At 40.3% G+C, this 27,277-nt stretch overlaps 1 protein-coding gene across 5 annotated transcripts in view; it reads right to left on the reverse strand.

Annotated features, from left to right (window-relative positions):
* Positions 1-27,277, reverse strand: part of CSMD3 (CUB and Sushi multiple domains 3) — a 1,232,975-nt gene that overhangs the window by 291,877 nt on the left and 913,821 nt on the right. For all 5 annotated transcript variants that reach the window (XM_030553724.1, XM_030553722.1, XM_030553725.1 and 2 more), the window contains one exon: positions 21,337-21,531. In XM_030553724.1, the coding sequence (XP_030409584.1) occupies positions 21,337-21,531 (195 nt within the window). The remainder of the gene's footprint in view (positions 1-21,336; positions 21,532-27,277) is intronic.

A 27,277-nucleotide genomic window follows, 5' to 3' on the forward strand; every position in this document is an offset into this window, starting at 1 on the left:
TCAAAATTCAAAATGATCCGGACAAATTGGAGAAATGGTCTGAGGTAAACAGGATGAAGGTCAATAAAGATAAATGTAAAGTGCTCCACTTAGGAAGGAACAATCAGTTTCACACATACAGAATGGGAAGAGACTGTCTAGGAAGGAGTATGGCAGAAAGAGATCTAGGGGTCATAGTGGACCACAAGTTTAATATGAGTCAACAGTGTGACACTGTTGCAAAAAAAGCAAAAGTGATTCTAGGATGCATTAACAGGTGTGTTGTAAACAAGACACAAGAAGTCATTCTTCCGCTTTACTCTGCACTGGTTAGGCCTCAACTGGAGTATTGTGTCCAGTTCTGGGCACCGCATTTCAAGAAAGATGTGGAGAAATTGGAGAGGGTCCAGAGAAGAGCAACAAGAATGATTAAAGGTCTTGAGAACATGACCTGTGAAGGAAGGCTTAAACAATGGGGTTTGTTTAGTTTGGAAAAGAGAAGACTGAGAGGGGACATGATAGCAGTTTTCAGGTATCTGAAAGGGTGTCATCAAGAGGAGGGAGAAAACTTGTTCACCTTAGCCTCATATGATAGAACAAGAAGCAGTGGGCTTAAACTGCAGCAAGGGAGATTTAGGTTGGACATCAGGAAAAAGGTCCAAACTGTCAGGGTAGTTAAACACTGGAATAGATTGCCTAGGGAAGTTGTGGAATCTCCATCTCTGGAGATATTTAAGAGCAGGTTAGAGAAATGTCTATTAGGGATGGTCTAGACAGTATTTGGTCCTGCCATGAGGGCAGGAGACTGGACTCGATGACCTCTCGAGGTCCCTTCCAGTCCTAGAGTCTATGAGTCTATATCTGTCTCTTCTTTGGGTACCAGAGACACAAATGAGGTGCTGAAGCCATCTTAGGTGGCGTGCTCTGTATTGAAGGTGCAGCATTCAGAATATGCTCTGAACCTGATGACTCCGGTGGAAGGTGGAGTTCCACCTCTATAAGGATACACTTAACTCTACTGATCCATCTTTTCTAGAGTGAGGCTTAAATCCTTTACAACTATGACATATATCATTGATGTGGGCCTCCCCTTAAATATTTTAGACAGCTAGGGTATGGGTTTCTGAATGTCTTAAGCCTGGCACACAACCTGCAGGGCTTAAACTCTTGAGGGCATGGCATGGTTCTGGTACAGTACTGAGAGTCAAATTCGGTCCCAAAAGAACCTAAAATTTAAATCTATCACTAACAATACTCTATACCTAACTAGCCACTAAGAGAACAAATGAACTATATAGAAAGAATGTGGGGGGAAAAGCTTGTGATAGCAAGATTGTAAGTGCTCCAGTAAATGTCACTGGCAGTAAGAAGAAACTGAGGGGGGTCAGGGGTGGTTCCATCCTCTTATACCCGCAGTAGCATGAGGCAGCTAAGGGTACTCAAGCTGCCATGAAGGGTACCACTGAGGGAAAAAGTTGTCCGATGACTGATCATGGGGAATACATACACCTACATGGGCATGTACAATCACTCAAAGAAGAATAAAAATGTTCTTCATGTTAGTGTCTCAAAAAAATACTTGCTTGTCTCATCTTACCTAACGAAAATCAGCTATTTCAAAATAACTTTAGGAACAAAACATTGCTGTTTCAAATTGTGTTGGATTTTCAACTTCATGTCATTACCAGACCCAACTCAATATAGCCCTGGACTGGAATTTAGATAATTATTAGTTATTCATAAGCACCTGGGTATACATGGCATTTTAGAGATTACAAGTATTGAATTCAACAGGTATAAATCAGTTTTCACTAGGTTAGGATCTGACCCAAGATATATGGACACAGAGGCTTATGATCTATAATTAAACCAAAAACTCAAAAGGACAATAGAATATAGTGGATGAGTGAGTAGGGCATTTTTGTATTGCCCTTTAGGAATGCAGTTTCTTTGTAAAGAGCAATGTTAATACATTACCTATTTTGAAGAATACTTTTTTCCTCTTTTTATGATGTTTGCACATGGACGCTCAGTATAATCTGAGCCCTCCAAAAATCTCTTTAGCCCTTCAAACTCATGAAAGGAAAGTTAGCAGTGACTTTTAATTATCTCAAGAGGGGCACACTCTAAGAAACTGGTCAGGGTTTAAGATAGTGTGGCAGGGTCCACTCATCCCTGCCTCTGCTCAAGTCCACACACAGCTCAGAGACTTTTTTGCTGATAAATACCTGGCGCAGTTTACTTACAATTTTGGTTCCCACCAGCCTTGTACACTACAGAGCGTCACACCTATAATTCAAGGGAGCCCTTTGCTCGTAAGGCAAGCAGCGAAGAACAATCTCTCAGCCTGCTTCCCCCACCCCTTTTCCTTCCTATGCCTTGTGTACCATCTGCCTAATGGCCTAATTCGCCTCTCTGTTCTCTTTGGCCTATCAATTAGGTGCAACTCTTCTTAATTAAGTCTGTTCTGGAATAATTAATTACAGCTTCAGTGACCAGAGCGCGGGCTTAGCTATTCTCATTCAGATCCCCTGCAGGAGGGAGGGCAGGGCCTTCTCTGCCTCCGCAGTCAGGTCCATGTCTTCCACCGACAGGTTCTGCAGACTCCTTTATGGTGCAGGTAGTCCAGTGTGAAGCACGTTGGCACACACCTTCCTCTGCCGCCTCTGAGGGCTTAGACATGACTGCAGCTCTTTTTTCTCCATCAGAGGGGTCTTCCATGAGTCCCCTCTGAGCTGCCTGCCTTCTTTCAGGACCTCCTTGGGATCTGGAAGTTGATTTCAGCAACCAGGTCCATGGCAGCCATTGAGAGGGAAGATCTTCTCATGGAGCCCCTGCTACACAATCCTAGGTGTGCCAGAGGTTGGGCCAGGAACCACCAGAAATGGAGACCTCCTGGACTATAACAAGGGAGACTGGGTGCTTAGCCAGTGCTTAGCCTGGTGCTTAGCCAGTGCATACTCTCCACCCTTTAACCCCCCCCAGTGCATACTCCATGGTGTGAGGGCAGTCTTATTGCTGACCTCTTGGGCCTTCCTTGACCAGGGCCTGCAGGAGGGTGCTCCCTGCCCATCCCTCATCCCCCGTCTTCTGAACCTTTTCATCAAGCCTCTGCCCTGATAGTCATGAAACCTCCTCATCCACTCCTTCTGGAGCTGGCCAAGGTCACGGTGGCCATCTATGAAACCAGGAGAAGGATGCTGGATAGAGAGGTGCTCTATGACTGTGGCGTCTATGTTTTGTTCCTCCCTTGGCTCATGTATGTGGGCCGAGTTCCTCTGGGCCAGATCCGTTGGCTCCCTTTACATCTTTGAAGAGCAGTGGGGGGTTCTCTGTTAGATATCCCTTTCTGGACCCCTTGATTTTGAACCCGTGACCCTCTCGCCTGTTCCTGTTTTATCATTTGTTCCCCCTGCCCTCCACTTTAATTTGAACCCTGGGTACAGTAGCTCTTCCCTTAGGATCAGATGCAGGACTGAATAGTGCTGTTGCCACAGAAGGGTTCAGAGAAAGGAAACAGACAATCTAGGTGGAATCACTATATAAATAGCATTGGCATATTTTCCTCTCTGAAATTTTGTTTTAAATACTTTGGAAAAGCTTGCAAGATCTAATATCTTACTGCTTTTTTCAGAATTTCAGAGATCATATTTTCATATGGATAAATTATTTTTATATATTTTTTCCGACTTTTCTGGCCACGAGTCTTTGGAACTCATTTTATTTAATATGTTCATTCTCTGTTTAAAGGAAGATGTGGACACAGAAGGACAGGACCAAAATGATAAGTGATCGGGAGAAATTAAGAACAGGTCACATAAAATGAGATTCAATACTAATAAATTCAGTCATAAAGGAAAGGAGGAAAAAATACAGCACAAATACAAGTGAGAGCAGCTACACTGAATAGCATGGATTTTAAGAAAGACCTAAGGGTGACTGTAGATGCAGTAGCAATATAAATATGTTATTGCAGTAATACTACCATGAAAAAGAAGCACGCGCGCACACACACACGCACAAGCAACTGCTCTTTTTGGATATAAGTGTGTTGAGGAGATGTATGTAAAATAAGAAAGGTTTTCATAGTTGTCCTGGAACAATCACACAATTGATTAAGAATGATAGAGTAACTAGACATAATACAAAGATAGGCAACAAAACAAGATGCCAAGGGTTGAAGAAAATGAAGACCGGCAGAGTTGTCTAAAAGAGAAGACTCAGCTAGGAGAGGGTTATAAGTTTTTGATTTATAAATAGCATCACATTAACACTAGAAACAAATGAAAAGAATTATTCCCATTCTCGGAAAGCAAGAGGGCCAGGAATAAACTTCTGAAAAATAGGAAAGAAAAATAGGCTGAGAAGAAAATTTTAATACTAAAAGTAGTTGATGTGTGGAATCAACAAACAAGAGTGCTGACTGCAAATACATAAATTATATAGAATGTATTTGCAGCCAGCACTCTTGACTGTTGATTCCACACACCAGCTACTTTTACTATTAAAAATAATATATAATAATATATACAATAAACCTACCCCAGGAATAACCTTTGAAGCCTTTGCTAATAAAAGCCCTGGCATCCTTTTAATGCTCTTCTGGATATAAAAATCTATTTCAGCATAAAACAATCAAGATAATTGGTTATTTGTGTGTAAAAGTTTATTAGAAATTGTTAAATCTTGTTTTCTACCCACTGCTTTACTCACCAGAAGAACATAATTCACTCTTAGATGAGGATAAACTCAAATATGTAACCATATCATAGAAAGATCAAAAGAATTTTTAAAGTAATAAAAATACAAAAGTCACAGTAAACAAGGATGACTTAAATGATATTCTGATTGAACTACAGCATATATGTTGACTCCCATAAAGAAACCTAAAAAGATAAAGAAAAATGAAGACACAATATATTGTACTATCTAGAAATTAGCCTGAATTGCAAACTTTGGATGAGGATTCAGATCCCAACTCACACTTTCCCAAACCTCTTTTGTTCTATTTCACGCCTGTCTGATTTGATTGTGCAGATTAAGATTGCAATCTAAAAACCAAAGTCAGGGGGATGTTAAACAGGATGGAAAGAACAGCATACCATTCTTGGATTTTTTTGATGCCCAGCCCAGAGTCTATTTTTCCCCCATATATTCAAAGGAGGAGACCAATGTAGCTACAGATTAATACATTTTAAGGCCAGGAAGGACCATTAAGATCATCTACTCTTGATTTCCTGCATAACATAGACCATGCAGTTGTACTAAACTGCCTCAAGCACACAATGTTTGTGGGTGCTAGAACATCCAACTATTCTGATTAGTCATTTTCTTTTCCTTTAGGTACGCGGTTAATACACTGTAGCTAACATTAATCACAAATTTTAGCAAATAATTTTATTTCAGATGATGGTGTATGAGTTCTGTTACATATACAGTCTCTGCTTTTTCCCATAACTGCTATAAGTGGACAGTGAGACTCTGAGGAGATTCTGAGGAGGTCATCTAGCTCAGCAACTTCTGTAAGACTCAAAAGAACAGCTGTTCTATTCTCATGCTGGTTTGGTAACAGTAATCAATCAGATAGCTTTGTATCATTTGCCAGATATACTGTATGTGGGGCTATATATCCATATGAAGATTTTATTTAAGTCTGATAGTTGTCAGCTTTCAAACAGTTCCAGGAGGTTAGCAACAAAAACCTGCTTCTCTTTATTGTGATTTTTCTTTGTCTTTTTTTAAATACAAAACAAACTTTATTAAATAAGACAATTGAATACCTTCAATAGGCATTGTGGGATAATGGACTATAATGTTAAGAAAATACATTAATATTTTATAGAATTTTTAAAAAGTAACATTAAAAACAATCTGTATTTATTTTGGGAGGAAAACCCCTCTCATCAAAGTTATTAGTTATTATCCATGACTACTGACCACAGAGTTTGACCTGATAATTACTACATTATTCTAAGTTCACTTGAGTTGAAAGATAGCCAAGGGTGGGGGACAGCATACCCTACAATTTGAGAAAGAAGGTAAAAGTTCAGTATTTTGCTCAGAGTGCACTGAAGATAGACAATGTTTGTGTGCTCATGGCTAGTTTATAACCTTCCTCTATTAACATTATTGAGACAAATCTTGGGAAGCAAGTTAAATCGTCCACAATTAAATATTTTATTATTTACAAGTGTTGGAGCTGTACATTAAGAATGGTTTTATATTCTCTGAATACGAGAAATTATAACTTGTTTTTGTTTTTTTTGTTTATTTTCTCTGTGATATCTTATATTTGGATCCATATGGTTAATCAAAGATTAAGTTCCTAGGAGATTTTTAAGGGCATTGCTTCAGTCTCAGCCTGTAGTAATGCCAAGAGGAACTGGAAACATCCCATTATCAAAAACTGCCAATTTCTCTGTGCCTGCCACCACTCCAAATCAGGACTCCTAATCATACTCTCCAAGGGACCCAAAATATGCTCTGTGCATTACTACTGCTGTGGAGAGTACTTGCTGCAGCTTGGCACCATAGTGAACAAACGCTGAGGGAAGGATAATGATTTGGGCTCTCTTGGAGCGATTCTCCAGGGCTGAGATCAAGAAAACAGAGTTAAGGGCCGGGGACTGGGCTGTGTAGGAAGTATTATCTGAACTCTGCATTTCCTGGTTTTCCAGTATTTGTGTTTTGTTTTTCATTTTTACATGTGTGTGTAAGAGGATTTTAACTCCTCATTTTCTAGTTTACCAAAGTTTGAGGTTTGCTTTTGTGAATTAAACTGTCCTGTTCTGAAAGGACTTGAAGAACACAGGGCACTGGTGAGCTCTTTAACCCTACTTGCATGTTAAAGTTTTTTGTGTGTTTATAACATCTCACCAGAACACCTATTATCTGTCAGGATCATCTTGTGTGGAAGAAGATGGTCCATTCTTTAAACATAAACTTAGTCTAATTGTAACTCACACACCTGTTGGGGTGTGGTGCTCTGTCCCATTTGGTGGCACCAAGATCACTTAGAGATTAATGAGTCTGCTCTACGGCCTTAGCTAAGAGCCACGTTGCTTTTAGCTCCTGCACTAAGCTCCAGAGGTCTCAGGTTAGATTCCGTCCACTGACAACTAGGGTTGGTCAGTGTTATAATCTTGTGTGTTCATCTGCACAGTGATGGAGAAACATGCAATCTTCAAAGCGTAGACAACTGTTTTGTTTTGTGAGATTACCAGTAGAGAAAAAAAATAATACATTTAAATGCTTCAGTCATGTTATATCTTCCTGAAAATCTTTATTTAACTGTCCTTTGCTTTATGAACTGTAGCTAGTCCTTAGAATGTATTAAAGTGCTTCTGTCTGGAAATTATTTTTGTTATTTGAGTCATTCCATCCACACTCAGCTCCAATAATTGGAACTATAAATCTGTTTCTTTATACTTAAAATTATTGGTAATAAAACGTGCTTGTTTATTTATATTTACGTGATGTTTAATCGGTTGTCTTATTCCAGGTGTCCAACTTATTATTTCCTAAGTAATATTTATTTTTGTGCATCTGAAAAGAATCCAGCTACATACTAGTTCAGACCAGAAGTCTATCTACCAGATGTTTCTGAGAAAGGAATAAGAAACTCTACAGTAGAAAATTATAGCATAACCTGACTGTAGGGGAAGTTACTAGTTGCCTTATATCCTGATGTATAAGGGTGAGTATTCGTTCTAAAAAAAAAGCCTCTCTAATGTGATGCTGAATGTTCTCATAACTCATATAAATGTGTAAATCATTTCAAATTATACTTTGCTCGTGGACTCCATGATATCTTGTGGTAATGAGTCACCCTGGCTAATTGTGGACTGCCTAAAATATTGTTCTTTTTTTCAGTATAAAATATGATGCCTTTCAACTTCATTGACTTTCACCTTGTTCTTGTATTCGGAGATTAAAAAAAAAAAATTTACCTTCTCTATGTCATTTATCATTGTGTATACAACTCTTCTTTATCTTCGCGGTAAATTAAGCAGACAAAACTCTTTTCAAACTCTCTAATAATTTTCTCTTTGTGTCTCTGAGGTCTCTTTTCCTCCAACTTTTCTTCCTCTACCATCTTTAGGCAGAAATATCATCTGTAAGACTACGATTCTGTCACAGATATTTTTAGTAACAGTCACAGACAGGTTGGGGGCAATGAACAAAATTTCTCGGAAGCCTGCAAGCTGTCCCTGATTTTTACTAAAAATACCCTGGGGGGAGGGGAAGGGACAAAGGGCTTGCAGCTGCTCCAGCTCTGCCGCTCATGGGTGGCGCATAATGGAGACTGGGGGAGACTAAGTGTATCCAAACTTCGTGCTGGAGGGATGGGGGTCATTGGCGGACTTGGGGCCCCTGGAAAAATATCCACTCACCTGGGGGATAAAGAAGCCTTTCTGATCTCGGGGCCACAGCGGGGGAGGGGTCAAGGAGTGAGTGAGGGGTGGAGCCTTTGGGGGGAAGAGGAGGAGTGAGGGCAGAACACGGCAGGGCAATGGGGGAAGGGGTGGAATGGAGATGGGGCTGAGGGTAAAACAGGAGTGGGGACGCAGACGAAAGGTGTGCAATGGGGTGGGACCATGGGTGGGGCCACGGGCAGAATGGGGGAGAGGTTTCGGTTTCAGAGCTCCAGCCAAGGCCAAGAGCTCCACTTCAGTCCCAGCTAAGGCTGAGAGTTCAATCCCAGTGGAGGCCGAGATCTCAGTTCCCCCACATGGCTCTGACTGAACTATCTGCCCCCCGCCCTCTCCAGCTGCGGCCATGGGGGAAGGCTGAGATCAGCAAGCAGGGGCATGGCCTCAGACGGAAGAGATGGGGCCTTGGCCAGAAGAGGCAGGACAGGGGCATAGCCTCCTCAGGTGGAAGCTTCACCCGCCGCCCATGCCACCGCTGCTACTGTGGCAGTGACTGACTGCTGCTGCTCCAGCCTCACGGGACTGGCCCAACTCCAGTCGCTGCTCCAGCAGGCCAGGGACCACTGCTTGGGCAAACCCTTGGGGCTGGCTGCCAATCAGCTGTTCCGGCAGCTGCTCCAGCAGCCCCTGGGCTGACAGCTGCTCTAGCCCTGCCCCAGAAGAAGTCCCAGAGGTCCTAGAAAGTCATGGAATCTGTGACCTCTGTAACTGAATCGTAGTCTTAATTATCTATAATTGCCTAATGGGAAATATTTTTTCCCAGCTAGATCTAAAAATATGAACAGTTTGGGTGAAATTTAACTTATCTTAGAAAAGATTAGCCCCAGATAAGAGTTTTAGATAAATTAAATTACGTAATAAGATGGTCATATGATAGTATCCCTCTATCTAGTCAAACTATATGTTTATAATTAAGGCATTTTATTGTTTGTGGAATTAAATTAGAATAAACTGATTTTTAAAGACATATAATACTTTTTTATATTGCTTTTTCCCCTCATGGTGTTACTACAGGACAGAGTCAAGGTTATTTGGGTTCCTTAACTGTCCATTTACACACTTTGACATTGGAGGAGATGACCAAATTCCATATTCAGTTATGGTGTGTAATCCAGGATATAAATTCAGCAGAAGGTTTGCATAGCGACAAAAAGGAGAATATGTTTTTATGTAATAACTGAAGATTCAGTAGTTATTTATTTTTAGTTCAGTGCCTTATTGTCATGTTAATCACTAGTGAAAACTGTCTCTATTTTAGACCAGCTGTGTCTGCCCTTCATTTGATGATATTTCCTTATGGTTAAAAGAAATCCAAACCTATTAAACCTGTATTTTCTGAGTCTGTAATGGTTGGTGTGGGGGATCATTACAACATCTTTGTAATATTCTTTAACCTTAAGTTACTTATTTGTACTCTCAACATTAACTCCATTTTCTGTCAGGGATTTTTTTTTTCATACCTGAACCATAAATAAGAAGCTAAAACAGAATGATGCTGTGCGATATTGCTAATGGTTTGAAGGTGTGTAATAAACTGGATCTATGCATTATTACCAACTAATACTCTATATCCACTCACAATGGCTGAATGATTTCTGGAGAATTAGTTTCCTGAGTTTATCTGACCAGGTTGAGAACAGAACATTAATTAGCTACTCTACTCTGATGACTACTGACTGCTACCACTTAACCCTATCTATACGTCTTGTCTTCCCATCTTTTTTCTAGAATGGGGATCATCAACCTTTGGCAAGAGGTCCATCAGGGAAATCCGCTGGCGGGCCGGGACGGTTTGTTTACCTGCAGTGTTCACAGGTTAGGCTGATCGCAGCTCCCACTGGCTGCGGTTTGCCGTTCCAGGGCAATGGCAGCTGCGGGAAGTGGCATGGGCTGAGGGATGTGCTGGACGACGCTTCCCACAGCCTCCATTGGCCTGGAATGGTGAACTGCGGCCAGTGGGAGCTGCAATCGGCCGAACCTGCAGACGCTACATGTAAACAAACCGTCCCAGCCCACCAGTGGATTTCCCCGACAGGCTATGTTCCAAAGGTTGCTGATCCCTGGGCTAGAATGTCAGAAGATTTGGAAAGCTAAAATGAATTCACAGAGTATTTTGCACATTCTAGGAGCACAATACTCTGCACCAACACATCTGTTCTATGAAAACTGCAGGAAACACTCTGAACCTATAATCATAGAATCATAGAACTGGAAGGGACCTCTAGAGGTAATCTGGTCCAGTCCCCTGCACTTGTGGCAGGACTAAGTATTATCCAGACCATCCCTGACAGGTGTTTGTCTAACTTGCTCTTAAAAATCTTCAACCTCCCTAGGCAATTTATTCCAGTGCTTAACCTCCCTGACAGGAAGTTTTTCCTTATGTCCAATCTAAAGCTCCCTTGCTTCAATTTAAGCCCATCACTTCTTGTCCTATCCTCAGAGATTAAGAAAAACAATTTTTCTTTCTCCTCCTGGTAACAACCTCTAATATACTTGAAAACTGTTAGCATGTCCCCTCTCAGTCTTCTCTTTTCCAGACAAAACAAACCCATTTTTTTCAATCAGCGCGGAGTAGGGCAGAAGAATTACTTCTCATGTCTTGCTTAACACATTCCTGCTAATACACACCAGAAGGATGTTTGCTTTTTGTGCAGTGTTACACTGTTGACTCATATTTAGCTTGTGGTCCACTATCAGCCCCAGATCCCTTTCTGCAGTACTCTTTCCTAAGCATCATTTCCCATTTTGTATATATGAAACTGATTGTTTCTTCCTAAATGGAGCATATTGCATTTGTCCTTACTGAATTTCATCATATTTATTTCAGACCATTTCTCCAGTTTGTCCAGATCATTTTGAATTTTAATCTTACCTCCAAAGCACTTCCAACTCCTCCCAGCTTGGTATCATCCACACTTTATAGGTGTACTCTGTATGTCATTATCTAAATAATTGATGAAGATGAACAGAACTGGACACAGAACTGATCCCTGAGGGACTCCACTCCTTATGCCCTTCCATCATGACTGTGAACCACTGATAACTACTCTCTGGCAATGGTTTTCCAACTAGTTTTGCACCCACCTTATAATAGCTCTATGTACATTGCATTTCCCTAGTTCAGGGGTTCTCAAACTGGGGTTCAGGGACCCCTCAGGAGGTCACGAGGTTATTACACGGGGGTTGTGAGCTGTCAGCCTCCACCCCAAACCCTGCTTTGCATCCAGCATTTATAATGGCGTTAAATATATAAAAAAGTGTTTTTAATTTATAAGGAGGGTCGCACTCAGAGGCTCTCTATTTGAAAGGATCACTAGCACAAAAGTTTGAGAATCACTGCCCTAGATTGTTTATGAGACGGTCATGCGAGACAGTAACAAAAGCTTTACTAAAGTGAAGATACCATGTCTACCACTTTCTCCCTATTCACAAGTCTTGTTACCTTGTCAAAGAAAGCTATCAGGTTTGTTTGACACAACATGTTTTTGCCAAATCCATGCTGACTGTTTTTTATCACCTTATTATCTTCTAGATATTTGCAAATTGATTACTTAATTATTTTTCCATTATCTTTCTGGATAAGGGAAGTTAAGCTGACTGGTCTATAATTACCTCAGTTGTCCTTATTTCCCTTTTTTATATATTGGCACTATATTTGCCCTTTTGCAGTCTAGGGACTCTCTCCCATCTTTCATGACTTTTCAAAGATAATAGCTAATGGCTCAGATATCTCCTCAGTCAGCTCCTTGAGTATTCTAGGATGCATTTCATCAGGTCCTGGTGACTTGAAGACATCTAATTTGTCCAAGTAATTTTTAACTTATTCTTAACCTATTTTAGCCTCATTTTCACTGGCATTCACTATGTTAGACATCCAATCACCACCAACCTTCTTGGTGAAAACCAAAACAAAGAACTCATTAAGCACCTCTGCCGTTTCCACATTTTCTGTTATTATCCCCCTCCCCCCCACACACTCCTCAATTGAGTAAGAGGCCTACCCTGTGCTTGGTCTTCCTCTTGCGAAAACAGTACTCAAAGTGCTGCAAGTTTGATGAGTGTGTATACCTTTCCATGGAAGACCTTCTGTAAATAGTGCTACAGGAAACATACAACTGAAAAATGTGAATGACTACTCTACACAGAAATTCACTTCCATCTGCTTCTGGCAAACAAACAAACAAATCCAGTGCCAACACAGGATAGTCTGCATCTAAATCACTTTCATAATTTATTTCATTTCATGTTTTGTAAGTGCTTTATCCCCAAGTTAACAAGTAACAGTACAGTACCTAATCTCTATAGTACAGCAGCTGTGCATTAGTCTCAGTATGACAAAAACTACATATTACATTTTTATTTCTTATTACAGTCATTTTTGTCAAACTAGCAGTTTTGTCTGTCCACAGAGACATCTTTAACTTTATAACTTTGATCTGCAAGTTTAATTTTCAGATTCATTATTATGTTAGGGAATGGGGGGAGGAGAGAAATGGCTACTAAAAATCAAAATTAATACATAGCCTGAGCTATTTCTCCTTCTTTCTACATTTCCTTCTTTAAATTATGTTTCTAGAAAAATGGTGACAGAATGTCAACAGAAAATAAACCATGTACTATTTTATAATATCTTGTATAAAACAGATCCCTTATATATCTTGGAAATTTGGATACTCTGACAGCTAATATTAAAATGATAGTTGTAACAAATTAGTATTCTTCATTTCATGTTTTATTTGTCATTATATTACATTAGCATATTCTTTAATGGGAGTTTGGAACAATATCCTACAGCATTTCCTATTCTGTAAAATATTATAAAGCATTATTGAAATCATGAATCAGGCCCCGAAAACCATGGTACCGACTTTAAAATCATGAGGGTTTTGAAATTATTTTAGTTGTCTACTTTATATTAAACTTCTTTTTTTTCTTTCAATCTTTAGGGTATACTCTAATCATATTTTCAAGATTTTTGCTGCCAGCATATAGGGTTGATTTTTAGTATCACCTAGTATTATTAGATAAGAGTTGAGATTCTTACATAATCATTTTTTTCCATATATATAAAATTTATTTTTCCACCCATACACATCAATGAAACAAGTATGTTAAAATAATGTAAATCTTGCAAAATCAAACCCTCCCATGGTAGCAAATGCCAGAATTTGCCCTTTTTGTATTTATGCATTTAAAATACAGTCTTCAATTTAATTAACACATACTGTTTTTTTCCACAGGACTTCTGCTTCAGTCAGTGAAAGTGCTGACTACTTTCAGGTACCCTACCAGAGAAATCTAGGCTCTCATTTTAAAAGGTATTTAGGCACTTAAAGATTCAGATAGGCACCTAGCGAGATTTTCTAAAGTCGCTAGACACCTAACTCCCATTGAAATCAAAATCCACTAGGTGTCTATGTGAAACTTTAGCTGACTGAGCAATCTGGCCCCTTGAATCTGACTTTCCAGAGTACTTAGCATTTTAAGAATTGCTTAGACAAACACCTGTTTGGGATAGACTAGGTTCACTTGGTCCTGCCTCAGAGAGAGAAGATGGAGTAGATGACCTCTCCAGACTCCTTCCAGTCTTATATTTCTCTTATTTTATAATTTTAATAACACTTTGTATGTTCAATGCACAAGTCCAACTGAATTCAGTTACAGTTGTGTGTGTGCTCTTCTGCATTTCCAGCCACAGATGTCTAATGTTGGGCAACAGAAAATAAGGAATGCATAATTAGTAGCTAACTGGTTGAAGTATTTGGCTTAAATGGTTAAACCTAGATTCACATAGAAACTCAGTGGCCAGGGCAGAATCCCATTCTTTAGAGTGGCATTCAACTTCCTTACTAAAGAAGCCATCCTTTGTCTTCTGTAATTCCATGCCTTATTCACTACTCCTTCCAACTCCTATAACAAATAAGCCAGGGGTCTTACAAACAACAGCTTCATTCACTTGCAGAGCACAGTCTGTTCTGTGCTTTGAATGAGAGAGAGTTTCTGTGGGGGGAATAGTGTGTAATAATGTAATTAAAGGCTGTATCCTAGTACATATACAAAAGGGATTTGCATTAAGGATATACAGACAACCCTAATTCTGGCATTTCCTACACTTTTGAATGCTTGACTTTACAAACTATATATTTTTTAAAGAAAAAAACTGAATTACCCTCCCGAAATTCCATCATGTGAAATCATACTCCACTTGGGCCATCATCAAGGTTCTGACCTTTAGAATCAAAGCAGAGACCTCTACCACTTGAGGTAATGAAGTAACTGGTAGCATTAGAATGTTCTAATCCTTTTTGTGAACCAGCCACTACAGCAGGATTTGACATACATTTTGCCAGTGGTTTCATATCTCTTGCTGACAGCAGAGGAAGATAGAAATGTATGACTCCTGGGTTCAATTCCAGGATCTGGAGGGGAGTGTTTTCTAGCAGTTATAGAACCTTCTGTCCCTGTGTCCCCAGCTTGTTTGTGCTCCTAGCCACTCATCCCAGGTCCTGCCCCCTTTGTCCCCCAACTTCTCTGCTCCTATCCAAACTTCACCTTCCAAACCCTGCTCCCCTTCTGCTAATATCCAAATTCCATCCCCATCTCTTAACTCACCCCTCTTTCGGTTCCTGTTACCCCTCTTCCCCACTCTTCCTATGCACCCACAACAGCTCCCGTCCACTGCTGTTTATTGCTATGATTTGGCTCCTGCAACCTGCTTTTCTGGTTCCCCTCCAATGTGGCAGTTTCTTCCTCCTTCACCCTGCTTGGACACCAGCAGTGTGAGTACTGAGAATACAGGAGAGTCAGTCTTCCTGCTCTCATTCCTGTGTCTGGTGACACAGCAGGCCTCAGCTATCAAGAAGAACAAATACAGGGAAAGTCCTGTTCATCCTCTTCATCCTTGGATTGGCACACACTTAGTCACTCCGTAGGGAGAGTGCATACGTGATCCTGTGATCACACAGGAGTTCTACTGGGATGAAGCATGATCAGGGGAGACAGAATACTCAGATAATTTAATTGCCAAACTGTGACAAGTCTTTACTGAGAATGTTTAATTTTCCCTAACTTTGTTCTTGGAAATAACTGAACTGGTTTAGATGAAACTTTGAAAAAAAAAATCACCTTTGGCAGGCACCTCAAATGTAACATTTGGGCCTGAATCATTAAACTGTAGCAAAGTTATAAGGAACTGAAAATAGAGTCTTGTAATAGAAAGTACCAGGCAGCTTTTCTAACTGCACCACATAAAATAATGTTTGATTCTGATCTCAGTTACACAGGTGCAAATGGGATTAGAATTAGGTCCATTCTCTTACTTACAAAACAGACATGTGATGGTTTAATATAATTATGTATATGTGTATTTATATATCTATATAAATGAATATATAGAGATAGAGATATATAAAGTTTTTATAAAAGGGTTGATTTTCAGAAGGACAAATGTAAGTCAGCAATTGTTAGGCATCTAACAGCTGTTTGTGACTTTGAAACTCTGTCCGTGAATTGTTTATGTAGAAATAAATAATAATAAAAATACAGCAGTTTTTGGATTTGGGAAAATAATGTATGTACCTCTGTTGAACTCTAGAATGAAAGAGATACAGAAAATGCAAGCTTTCGTGTATCGCTTTGTTAGAAATATTAATTTGAAGATAATATAAAATTCAATGAAAATTTTGCTCTGTTTCTCTCATAAGCAACATTTATCAGGAGTGAAACTGTGTCAGATTTCATCTGGAGAATATTATAATATAGTTGAGCATTACTAAAGATTATAATTAGTTTATCTAGGAACTCAGTCTCATCTTTAACTACCAGCCTTAAGTAAAAATTGAACTGAGAAGAATTTTAGCATAATGCCTGTTTATTACTTGTTTATATTTGCCTGAAACAGGGACATTTCTCCAGTCTTAATGATCCTCTGTATTTTAATTGGTAATAAGGGCCAAAATAATATTTTGTTCCAGACCTTTTACAGAATGTGGCACAAAATACTATATCCTCCTATGATCTAGTGATGCAAATAATGTGTTGCATATATGATCATTATTTCAAAGAAAGATAGTGGGTAAGTACCATAGTTGCACTATGTTAAACTTAATAAAAGTGCCACATTTAGAGCTTCTAATTAAATAGGGAATAATTCAGTATTGCTAAGAAAGTTATCAGTTGTTTATTGGCACATTTAATGTTTTATGATATAATAAAATAAAAAAAAATTTAGCACGTCTATAGAGCCTTCCACTGAAAAGTGTATCACATATAACCCTTTACATGATAGATACAGTAAATATTCCCCCTATGCCACCAGCACTCCCAGCTATCTCCGTAACACCACTGATTTCCTGAGAAAACTACAATGCATTGGTGACCTTCCAGAAAACACCATCTTAGCCACCAAGGATGTAGAGGCTTTCTACACAAACATCCCACAAACACATGGAATACAACCTGTCAGGAACAGTATCCCTGATGATGCCATAGCACAACTGGTTGCTGAGCTCTGTGCCTTTATCTTCACACACAACTATTTCAAATTTGATGACAATATATACCGCCAGATCAGTGGCACCGCTATGGCAACCCGCATGGCCTCACAATATGCCAACATTTTTATGGCTGACCTGGAACAACTCTTCCTCAGATCTCGTCCACTCACACTCCTTCTTTACCTATGTTACATTGATGACATCTTCATCATCTGGACCCATGGGAAGGAGACTCTGGAAAAATTCCACCACAATTTCAATAGCGTCCACCCCACCATCAACCTCAACCTGGACCAATCTACACAGGAGGTCCACTTCCTAGACACCACGGTGCAAATAAGTGATGGTCACATTAACACCACCCTATACCGAAAACCTACCAACTGCTATGCCTACCTTCATGCCTCCAGCTTCCATCCTGGGCACACCACACGATCCATTGTCTACAGCTAAGCACTGAGATACAACTGCATCTGCTCCAACCCCTCAGACAGAGACCAACACCTACTAAATCTTCACCAAGCATTCTCAAAACTACAATACCCGCATGAGGAAATAAGGAAACAGATCAACAGAGCCAGACGTGTACCCAGAAGCCTCCTACTGCAAGAAAAACCCAAGAAAGAAACCAACAGGACTCCACTGGCCATCACATACAGTCCCCAGCTAAAACCCCTCCAACGCATCAGCAGAGATCTACAGCCCATCCTGGACAATGATCCCTCACTTTCACAAGCCTTGGGTAGCAGGCCAGTCCTCGCCCACAGACAACCTGCCAACCTGAAGCATATTCTCACCAGTAACTGCACACCGCACCATAATAACTCTAGCTCAGGAACCAATCCATGCAACAAAGCTCGATGCCAACTCTGCCCACATATCTACACCAGCGACACCATCACAGGACCTAACCAGATCAGCCACACTATCACCGGTTCATTCACCTGCACGTCCAGCAATGTAATATATGCCATCATATGCCAGCAATGAGGTTTTTAGGCAAAGGCAAGTCATACCTAATGCAGAGAACCATTTGAGCAAAATATTCAAAAAAAAAAAACAGAAGGAAAAAAAATCTATAAACCCCTGAACACAAGTTTTAGATTACAAGGAAGTAATTAGAGATCATAAAAAATAATGTGATCAGAAGCATTGTGTATCTATTTGTACTGAAACAACATCAGCTTTACGAATGCAACTTCAAATATAAAGCTGGCAGGACTGAAGAGGCCCAATTCTCCTCTGCAGCTGAGCAAAGCTTGGGTGCAGTAAAGAATGGGAACTGACAGGGACCTAATCACAGCTCCCTGATTCTCCTCTGCCCAGCCCTGGTGACAACGTAAAACTTCAACTCCAGCTGTCCTCCTCTTCTTCTTCTCCCCCACACTCAATGTAAATAAATAAATATGCTAATTTTCTTACTAAAATTACCAAAAGGTAGAACTCCTTAGTCATCTGTTCCTAAAATAGATCATACTGCAGCACAAGTAAAATAACAATGATAGGATAAGGCTTTAAAAGTTGGGAGGAAACCAGTTTGCTAGCCAGATCTGTATACTTGAACAAGCCACAGAGCTTAGGCACAACTAACCACTATAAGGGTAAGTACCTTCCACTGGGCTTATCGTATGGCGTCATTCTGATGGTCAGAATCTATGCAGGGATGTCAGGGTAATATGGGACCTAAGTACTAGGTGTGCTTGAAGGACCTTAAGGTCTTCAGCCAACTAAAGTACTAGATTTTGTTAGAATGAGCAAGGACTGACCATAACCCATTCTATTATGCGGGTGTTTCTTAATAAAACTGCAGCTTTTCCTCCCAAGCAAAAAAATCTCTCTCTTCATTACAGACATGATGAGTTAACCCCCCCCCTGGAAATATGGAAGATTTTGAAGCTGTTACAAACCATTAACCAGAGTATAGCGGCACTAATGGCTACAATTATAGCATCATCCATTCTACCCATGTAAAGGAAAAACCTCTCTCTCTCTCTCTCTCTCTCTCTCTCCCTCTCAAACTTGGAAAAAAAATCGGAAGTGTCATTTAAAAATGAAGAAAGGGTTTGATTGGAAGAAACTTCTGTTTGCCCTACACTGCTCTATATTTCCCAAGCCGAAACATATTTTAACTACAGAGTTTATTACAGCTGTATTCCACAGTATTAGCATCTCGATGCTTCAGAAGTGAAGACTGGTGTTTTAATGCTGTAATATTATCATGGATAATCTTAAAAAACATGGGTAGTTTCCCTAAATCCTTAACTTCATATCCCTTCTTTCATCAGTCAATAATCATGGTTTTTTCTGTTTTAATGTCAGTTCATCATCATCATCTTCTTTTCCTCTTGCCCTGCCCCCAAGGTTCTACTTGTTCATAACATCATACACAGATATAAAAAAAAGATAACACTGGTAACAAATATTGCTATTTAGCATATATGCATTTGGGGTGGCAATAACAATTTAGATAGTTGTCCCTACAAAATATGCAAGACTCAGGTAGTGTGTCAATGGGTCAAGTTCAGACTTAGTGTAAGGAGGCTGAAATCCAATGGATTCATACCGCTTTACATCATTTCTGAATTTAGCACAATGGCAGCAAAAAGATTCAAAATGAGACACTACCAATCTAACAGCATGGGAAGTTTATATCATGGATATTTCATTTTCCTTTATGTAATATAAACTATATTTTCCACAACCCCAATTTAATAATTTAGCATTTTATGTAAATAATTTATTTAACTAAAATGTAAGTAACACCAGAAAGAGATACAGATTTTGGATCCAATGGTGAAGGACATGGCAAAGCTATACTGGCTTGCTTTGAAGTCTATCAGTTGTTATGGAGAGTTAGCACCCTACTGGTAAAGCGGACCCCATATTTAAAGCCCAACCTTGCAAACTCATATGCACGATAGTCAAGGGAGTACTGCCCATAATGTATTTTCAATTTTTTAGATCAAATTTTCCTAGAAACTTCACATAAAATGTGTTAAATTATACAGTATAATATTCTGATCATAAACAAAAAGTGTAGCAATAATGCACTGAGTATCCTAAGAGCTAATATTTTAAGTACTATTAAAATTAAGAGTATAAGTTGATGATCTGCTTAAGCAAACATCAGTGTGTACATAATATTTTATTCTACCATACATTTGTCGAAGACTGATGAGCTCAATAACACAAATGTTTACCACCCTGCATAGTACCACTGACAATCATCAGCAGTAATTATTTGCTACTGTATTAATCTAGTAGCACTAAGTGAATCAATAAAATCCTCATATTTCTACATTTTTGTCAATGTATATTATATTTACTCTTCCATACAGTAATGCTCATGGTATACTAAATAAAAAGGTATATATCCTAAAGAGGAAAATATATAAAAAGGTTTATTAAAATCACTATATAATATAAATACACCCCTACCCTGAAATAATGCGACCCGATATAACGCGGGTTCACATACAACACGGTAAAGCTCTGACATGCTGCTCTGAGCAGCATGTTAAGTGTGCTGGGCCAGGCCGAGGCTGAGGAGTTTGATAAGAGGCAGATGGTCACGGGGGTGGTCTGGGGTCTGGGGGGCAAGAGCTATGGGAGAGCACTTTTGGGGGTCCCGCAGACCCAGAGTGGGCTAAAGGGGGCATCCTTTCCCCAACCTCCCTGCACTCACCGGCAGCAGGAAACGGAGCAGCCCAGCCCCAGCCAGCTCCACTCTGCCAGCTCCCAGCCATGGTACTCCACTTCCCACCACAGGTGCGTGCAGGACCTTTCTCTAGCCACCTCCCAGTGACACGGCTGGGGCCAGGGCAAGCCAGCTCCCAGTCATGGTACTCCACTTCCCACCGCAGGTGCGTGCAGGACCTTTCTCCAGCTACCCTCCAGTGACACAGCTGGGGCCAGGGCAAGGAAAGGGGAGTGATCTGGGGCCACATCAATCTGCTTCCTACCGCAGGTGAGTGCGGGGGGGGGATCCTTTCCCCAACCTCCTTGCACTCACCGGCGGCAGGAAGTGGAGCGCCGTGGCTGGGAGCTGGCAGGGTGGAGCAGACTGGGGCCAGGCTGCTCCACTTCCCGCTGCTGCCGGTGAGTGCCTGTCAGGGGAGGGGTGGAGGGGTGCTGCCGGTGAGTGCCTGGCGGGGAGGGGTGGATAGGGTTTGGAGCAGTCAGGGGATGGGGGGGTGGGTAGGGGGTGGGGTCCCGGGGGTGATTAAGGACAGGGGTCTCTGGAGGGGGCAGTCAGTGAACAAGGAACAGTGGGGGAGCAAGTCTGATATAACGCGGTCTCACCTATAACACAATGAGATTTTTTGGCCTCCCGAGGACCGAGTTATAGCGGGGTAGAGGTGTATATGTTTATATTTCACTTTTGTGTCTCTTTCAAGTCACAAAATCACTCCAAAAAATACAGCTCTTACCATGACAGCTGGGTAGTGCTCTGTTCCACCCCGGTCTTCCATCATCTCCCATCATACAAGTAAGGGTAGAATACCCTTGAAGAACATAACCTGCATCACAGTAATATGTGACTGTTGATCCCAGTTTATAATCCATTCCAAGTCTTGTGCCATTCATTACATTCCCGGGATCAAAGCAGGACTCACGTAGTTTGGCTACAAAAAGAAAGCAAATGCAAAGGCAATTGTGAGTACACATGGAAATGTTCGATAGATTATTCCTGTGCTTCTTTTAGGTCACCTCAAAACTCACAGGAGCCTAACATTGTTTTCCTTTTAAATTCCTCAATTCATTCTTCATATGTTCTGTATCTCATTGATCTTCCAGTCAATTTAGGACGACTGAACACAGTACTCCATAATGACCAAGAACTACTCCCAGAGGTGAAAGTAAGCTCATCTGGTCTGGTCCGGCATACCGTCAAGAAAGTGCAAACCATACTGGCAGGGCTGCTGATGAGGGAGGAGGGAGAGCAAAAGAGTCAACTGCCCTGGGGGCCAACAATTTAAAAGTGCCCTGGGCTCCCAGGCCCCAGGGCTCTGGTGATGATTTAAAGGGCCTGGGGCTCCTGGACTCTTTAAATCACCACCGAAGCCCTGGGTGGCGCAGGCCAAGCAGCACTTAAGGGCTAGATGGGGGATTTTGGCCCCAGCTTTGTCTCTTTCACCAGTTTCCCTGTCACTTCCACCCAAGACCCCAATCCTGTGTACTGGTAAGTCATGTACTTTCATCTCTGACAACTCCCTATATATAGAGTTGTCTGCAGAACAACCATCCTATTCTGTTGGTGGATTGTCAATCCCATCAGCAGTGATGTAGTCAAGTAGGAGGCCTGAACTAAGATCTCATGCACAGTGTCCTATGGGCAATTAGGCAAACATGAGTGGTTGTTTGTTTTTAAAATTATATCGATTGAAAACTCAGAACTGAAAAATTAGTTACTAAGTACTTTATAATCAAATAAAGTGCACACAAATGATTAGCATTTCAGATTTGTTCAAAATGAACAGCAAATTTGTATCTACAATACCATTTTTTAATATTATAAAAGTTTCCCCTTTTAAATGCATTGGAGGCCTCATTATGAAGATTCATGATACTGTATTTATCAAATGTATTTCTTATTTATAACTTCTCATTTTAAAATATTCAAAACCATCTGAATGCATGCACATGGTCCTGTTGTTGTTTCTGCCTTCTTTCTGTAATACAAATAATAAACTGTCTAATGCCACAGAGCCATCAAGAAGGTAACATGCTCCAAGCAAATGGCAGCTCAACATTTTTCAATTCCAGCAGCAATATCTAACAGGAAGAAAGTAAATGCCATAAGTACATAAATAAATAAATAAATAAAATACTTTTGCAATTTAATGTCATTAAACAAATAGTATATGATATCAGAAAATGACACAAGTAGCAAGTCATACATATATATATTTGTGGTGGTATGGGGGAGATTGGTTTAAGAACATTACCATAGCTATCTGATCAGATAGAAGACACCTCACTAGATTATGAGATTTGCATATTTCACTCCCTCATTTAATATGAGAACTAGCAAGAGGAGAGAAATAAAATATTCATAGTCTAGAATGTTCCAGGTATATCTGCATCAGAATAAAGAAACATGGAATGTCTTTTTCGTTATTTAAAATTCATATTTGTCATTAGAGTGTTATGTCCATTTACATGGTAAAGAGAGTTTTTGAAACCTCAGTCTTTTTCCAAACATTTTATCAGAACTCACACACTTTATTTGCAGTGTTGATACTTCCCATGTGAAAATCAGTAAGATAACTGTTAGATACAATAAGAATTGTACAGTTATATTTAAGTGTAGGCATCTCCATGAAAGGGACCTCTGAACTTAATTGGGGGTGTTCCACTCAGGAAGATCCCAGCTGCTGTGATCCATCCTTGAAGACTAGGACTCCCATGATACTTTGGGGAAGAGACAGACTTCCCTGCCTTAGTTTCAATGGGCTCCATTTTGTGAGGACTTAAAAAATAAAGTTAAAAAAGAGTAGCTGCTGAGTTGTAGGGAGTCTTGTTTGAGCTCTGTTCAAGCAAGGCGCTAGCCTGCTGCTCTGGTCCCCTATTTTGACTTGGGTGCTGAGACTGTGTTGGGGATGGAAGAGACTGCTTTGTGGAGCTAAGCTCCTGTTAGAAAGCTAGTAGCTGCTGCTGAGAAACTGCTGGGGTTTGACCAAGTGGGGAGTCATGGAAGCTATTATTGAGCTTTGTCAGAGTCAGGGCAAAGACTCTTGCTATGGCAAGAACTGACTGAGTTTGGGATGCAATGAAAGCAGCGTGAGTAACCACAACTCTTCTTTTATTTGTTTATTTATTTAGGAAAGTACTTTCAAGGAAAAAGGGGTGGTGAAAAGACTAAGTGGTTTCCTTGAGACTGAAAAGTGGTCCAAGATTACAGACCTCGGGTTATAACAACGCCCGTCTTCAGAACGGTTGTGGAACTTGGATTGATCCACAGTTAGAATTGCTCTGCCCTTTGTTGTCTTGGCTGGATTACTTTACTGTCCCTGGCTTCAGTGTCTCCAAGCGCGCCCACGCAAGCAATTGTCTAGAACTTTGAAATTCAGAGGAATGCACACTCAGAGTTGGGGTAGCAGATGCTAGTGTAAATGTACAGTGGTTAAATTTCATTTACTACTGTCACATACAGTCCCCAGCTAAAACCCCTCGTTCCTCTCAGATTCTGGGATGCTCTTCTTAAACCTCAGGTCGAGTGCTGCATCTTTAGAAAATTCACATTGTAACTTCTTTGCATTTTGTCAAATCTGCAGTGAAAGTGTTCTTAGAACATGTACTGGATCATCATCCAAGACTGCTACAGCACGAAATATATGGTAGAATGTGAGTAAATCAGAGCAGGAGAGATACAATTCTCCCCGAAAGAGTTCATTCACAAATTTAATTCACACATGAATTTTTTTAATGAGCATCATCAGAATGAATGCATGTCCTCTGTAATGGTGTCCGAAGCATGAAGGGGTGTACAAATGTTTAGCATGTCTGCCATGTAAATAACTTGCAATGCCAGCAAGAAAAGTGCCATGCGAACACCAGTAGTCACTTTCAGGTGACATTGTACATGAGAAGTGGGCAGCATTATCTCCCGTATATTTAAACAAACTTCTTTGTCTTACCGATTGGCTGAACAAGAAGTAGGACTGAGTGAACCTGTACACTCCAAAGTTTTACGCTGTTTTGTTTTTGAGTGGAGTTTTGTAACAAAACAAAACAAAATCTACATTTGTAAGTTGCACTTTCATAATAAAGAGAATGCACTACAGTACTTGTATTAGGTGAATTGAAAAAGACTATTTGTTTTATCATTTTTACAGTGCAAACATTTGTAATAAAAATAATATAAAGTGAGCACAGTACACTTTGTATTCTGTGTTGTAATTAAAATCAATATATTTGAAAATTTAGAAAATCATCCAAAAATCTTAAATACATTTAAATTGGTATTGTATTGTTTAACAGTGCAATTAAAGCTGCAATTAATTACAATTAATTTTTATTAGTTAATTGCATGAGCTAATTGCTACTACCCGACAGCCCTAGTAAAGATGTGTTAACAGTACTGAGTTTATAACTGGTATTTTTGAGTAAAACCCATTGCATAGAGTAGCTCAGGTTTATTTCTGGAGGATCCCAAGGCCTGTCAGTGTGTTTGTACCAGGCCCAGCAAGGTAGATGTACCACTAAGATTAATTTTCCTTATAAGTAAAAGGACTGCAGCAGAGGGGTGTATAGAGGAGTCCCACATATTCAGCACCACCACTGGGATACTTAGGATCTCCTTCACATTTGACAGGCACCCTGGCACACAAGTGAGTGTTGTCTGCTCCCAAGTAAACTCAGGAAGGAAAGTCGGGACCACCTAAGCATAGACAGTATCAGGGGCGGCTCCAGGCACCAGCGCTCCAAGCGCTTGCCTGGGGTGGCAAGCCACGGGAGGCACTCTGCCAGTCACCGCTAGGGTGGCAGGCAGGATACCTTCGGCAGTTTGCCAGCGGAGGGTCCACTGGTCCTGCAGCTTCGGTGGACCTCCCGCAGGTGTGCCTGCAGAAGGTCCACTGAAGCCGCGGGACCAGCGGACGCTCCGTGCTTGGGGCGGCAAAATGTCTAGAGCTGCCCCTGGATAGTATCTATTCAAGCAGATTTATTTTTGGATGCTGCATTCCAGTGTTTGTAGCATCATAATTCTCTCTAGAGTTATGAACTGTGATGTCTCAGAAAGTACATGTAACATCAATGAATGAATGGGAGTGGAGGAGAAAACTGATTATCAAGGGCAAAACATGTACAACACAAATATCTTGAAATCTGTTTCTGATGGGAAATGAACAGAGAGAAGGTACAATTTACTGACATTTCAATAAAACATAAAATCATCCCAGTGCTGAACTTCAGGTTAAATTTAAAATATTGGCCCTCATTTTCAAAGGTCCACAGTTTACCTGCAGGACCACCTCATCCAAATCATGTCCTCTCTGTTACATCTAGACACATTATGAAGCTTCTGTGTATGAGTTAGAGGTATCTCTGAGACAGGTCCACGAATCTGGAATGCACTCCTGGTACAGAATAGGATGACCACAAAAATCTTCAAAGAAATATGCAATAAAACCATAACGTAAACCAACTTAATTCCCACAATAACACTATGAAAAAAAAAGTCCAGTCTTCCCTAAGAAAGAAAGAAAGAAAGAAAGAAAGAAAGAAAGAAAGAAAGAAAGAAATCTTTTCATATATGGGACATGTCCGGATATGGGTACTATATAACAAATTAGAGAGGAAGAGAAAATAAGGTAGCTGCAATATCAAAAGCTGCAGTTACACAACACTCAACACTGAAGGGAAGTGTCTGGGAGAGTAGTGATCAGTCACATCATATATCTTTAGTGAGCAGCAATTACAGTTATGCAATTTTCTCTTCTCCAAAGATACAGCTGTGATAGATTCCCATGTATGTTGACCAAGCACTAAAGATGTTGCCATAAAAATAAAGCTAAGATGTATCTTCTTAATAAGTATATTTAAAAATAAAAGCTGAAACATGCAACACCCTCATCTTACTCACAGAAATCTGAAATAGCTATTGAATGAATTAGGAAGGAAGATGTCTATAAATCAGATTCTAACATATGCCCAAGGTAGTCAAACAGTGAATACACAGTAAAAAGATCTGCAAGGGCTTTCACAACATATCAGAAACCCTTTCCACTTAAATATGTAGCATACCTTTCTGAGCAGGTTAGACTGTGGACACAAGCTCAGAGACATCAGTCTACTTAGCTTCTACACCCTCAGGAACCATGTGTTCTGTATTCTGATTCACTATCAATGCAGATGATGGGCTGACCAATAATTCCTATTGCTTCGTCTAGTTAAATATTGAATCCCTTCCTGATCACACAAATTGCCTAAAGTCTGCATTAAGCACTCTGTGGATGGTGGGACAAGACTAAAGATAGCAATTATTAGATGTGGTGTGTTAACACTGACATGTCAGTTTTCACTGGATACTTTGAGGCAGTTGAAATGCAGCTTTGAGACCAATGCATACATGGATGTTGTTGGTAGAGTCTCAGTGCTGAACTGAGAACTCTCTATATTGAATAACCCAAGGCAAAAGATACTTTCAAGACCTTTTAGGACTTCTTGCATCCAACGCATGGGAAGCAATATCAGAAGTATGGAGAATTTTCAGGTACTCTGTTCACTTTACTGCGACATCCATGAGCAAATTTCAAAGCCAAAGCAGTCATGGCGTGCTCCACAGATTAGGATATTACAAGCAGCAAAGAATCCTGTGGCACCTTATAGACTAACAGACGTTTTGGAGCATGAGCTTTCGTGGGTGAA

Source organism: Gopherus evgoodei, chromosome 2, assembly GCF_007399415.2.
Source record: "Gopherus evgoodei ecotype Sinaloan lineage chromosome 2, rGopEvg1_v1.p, whole genome shotgun sequence".
Lineage (NCBI taxonomy): Eukaryota > Metazoa > Chordata > Testudines > Testudinidae > Gopherus > Gopherus evgoodei.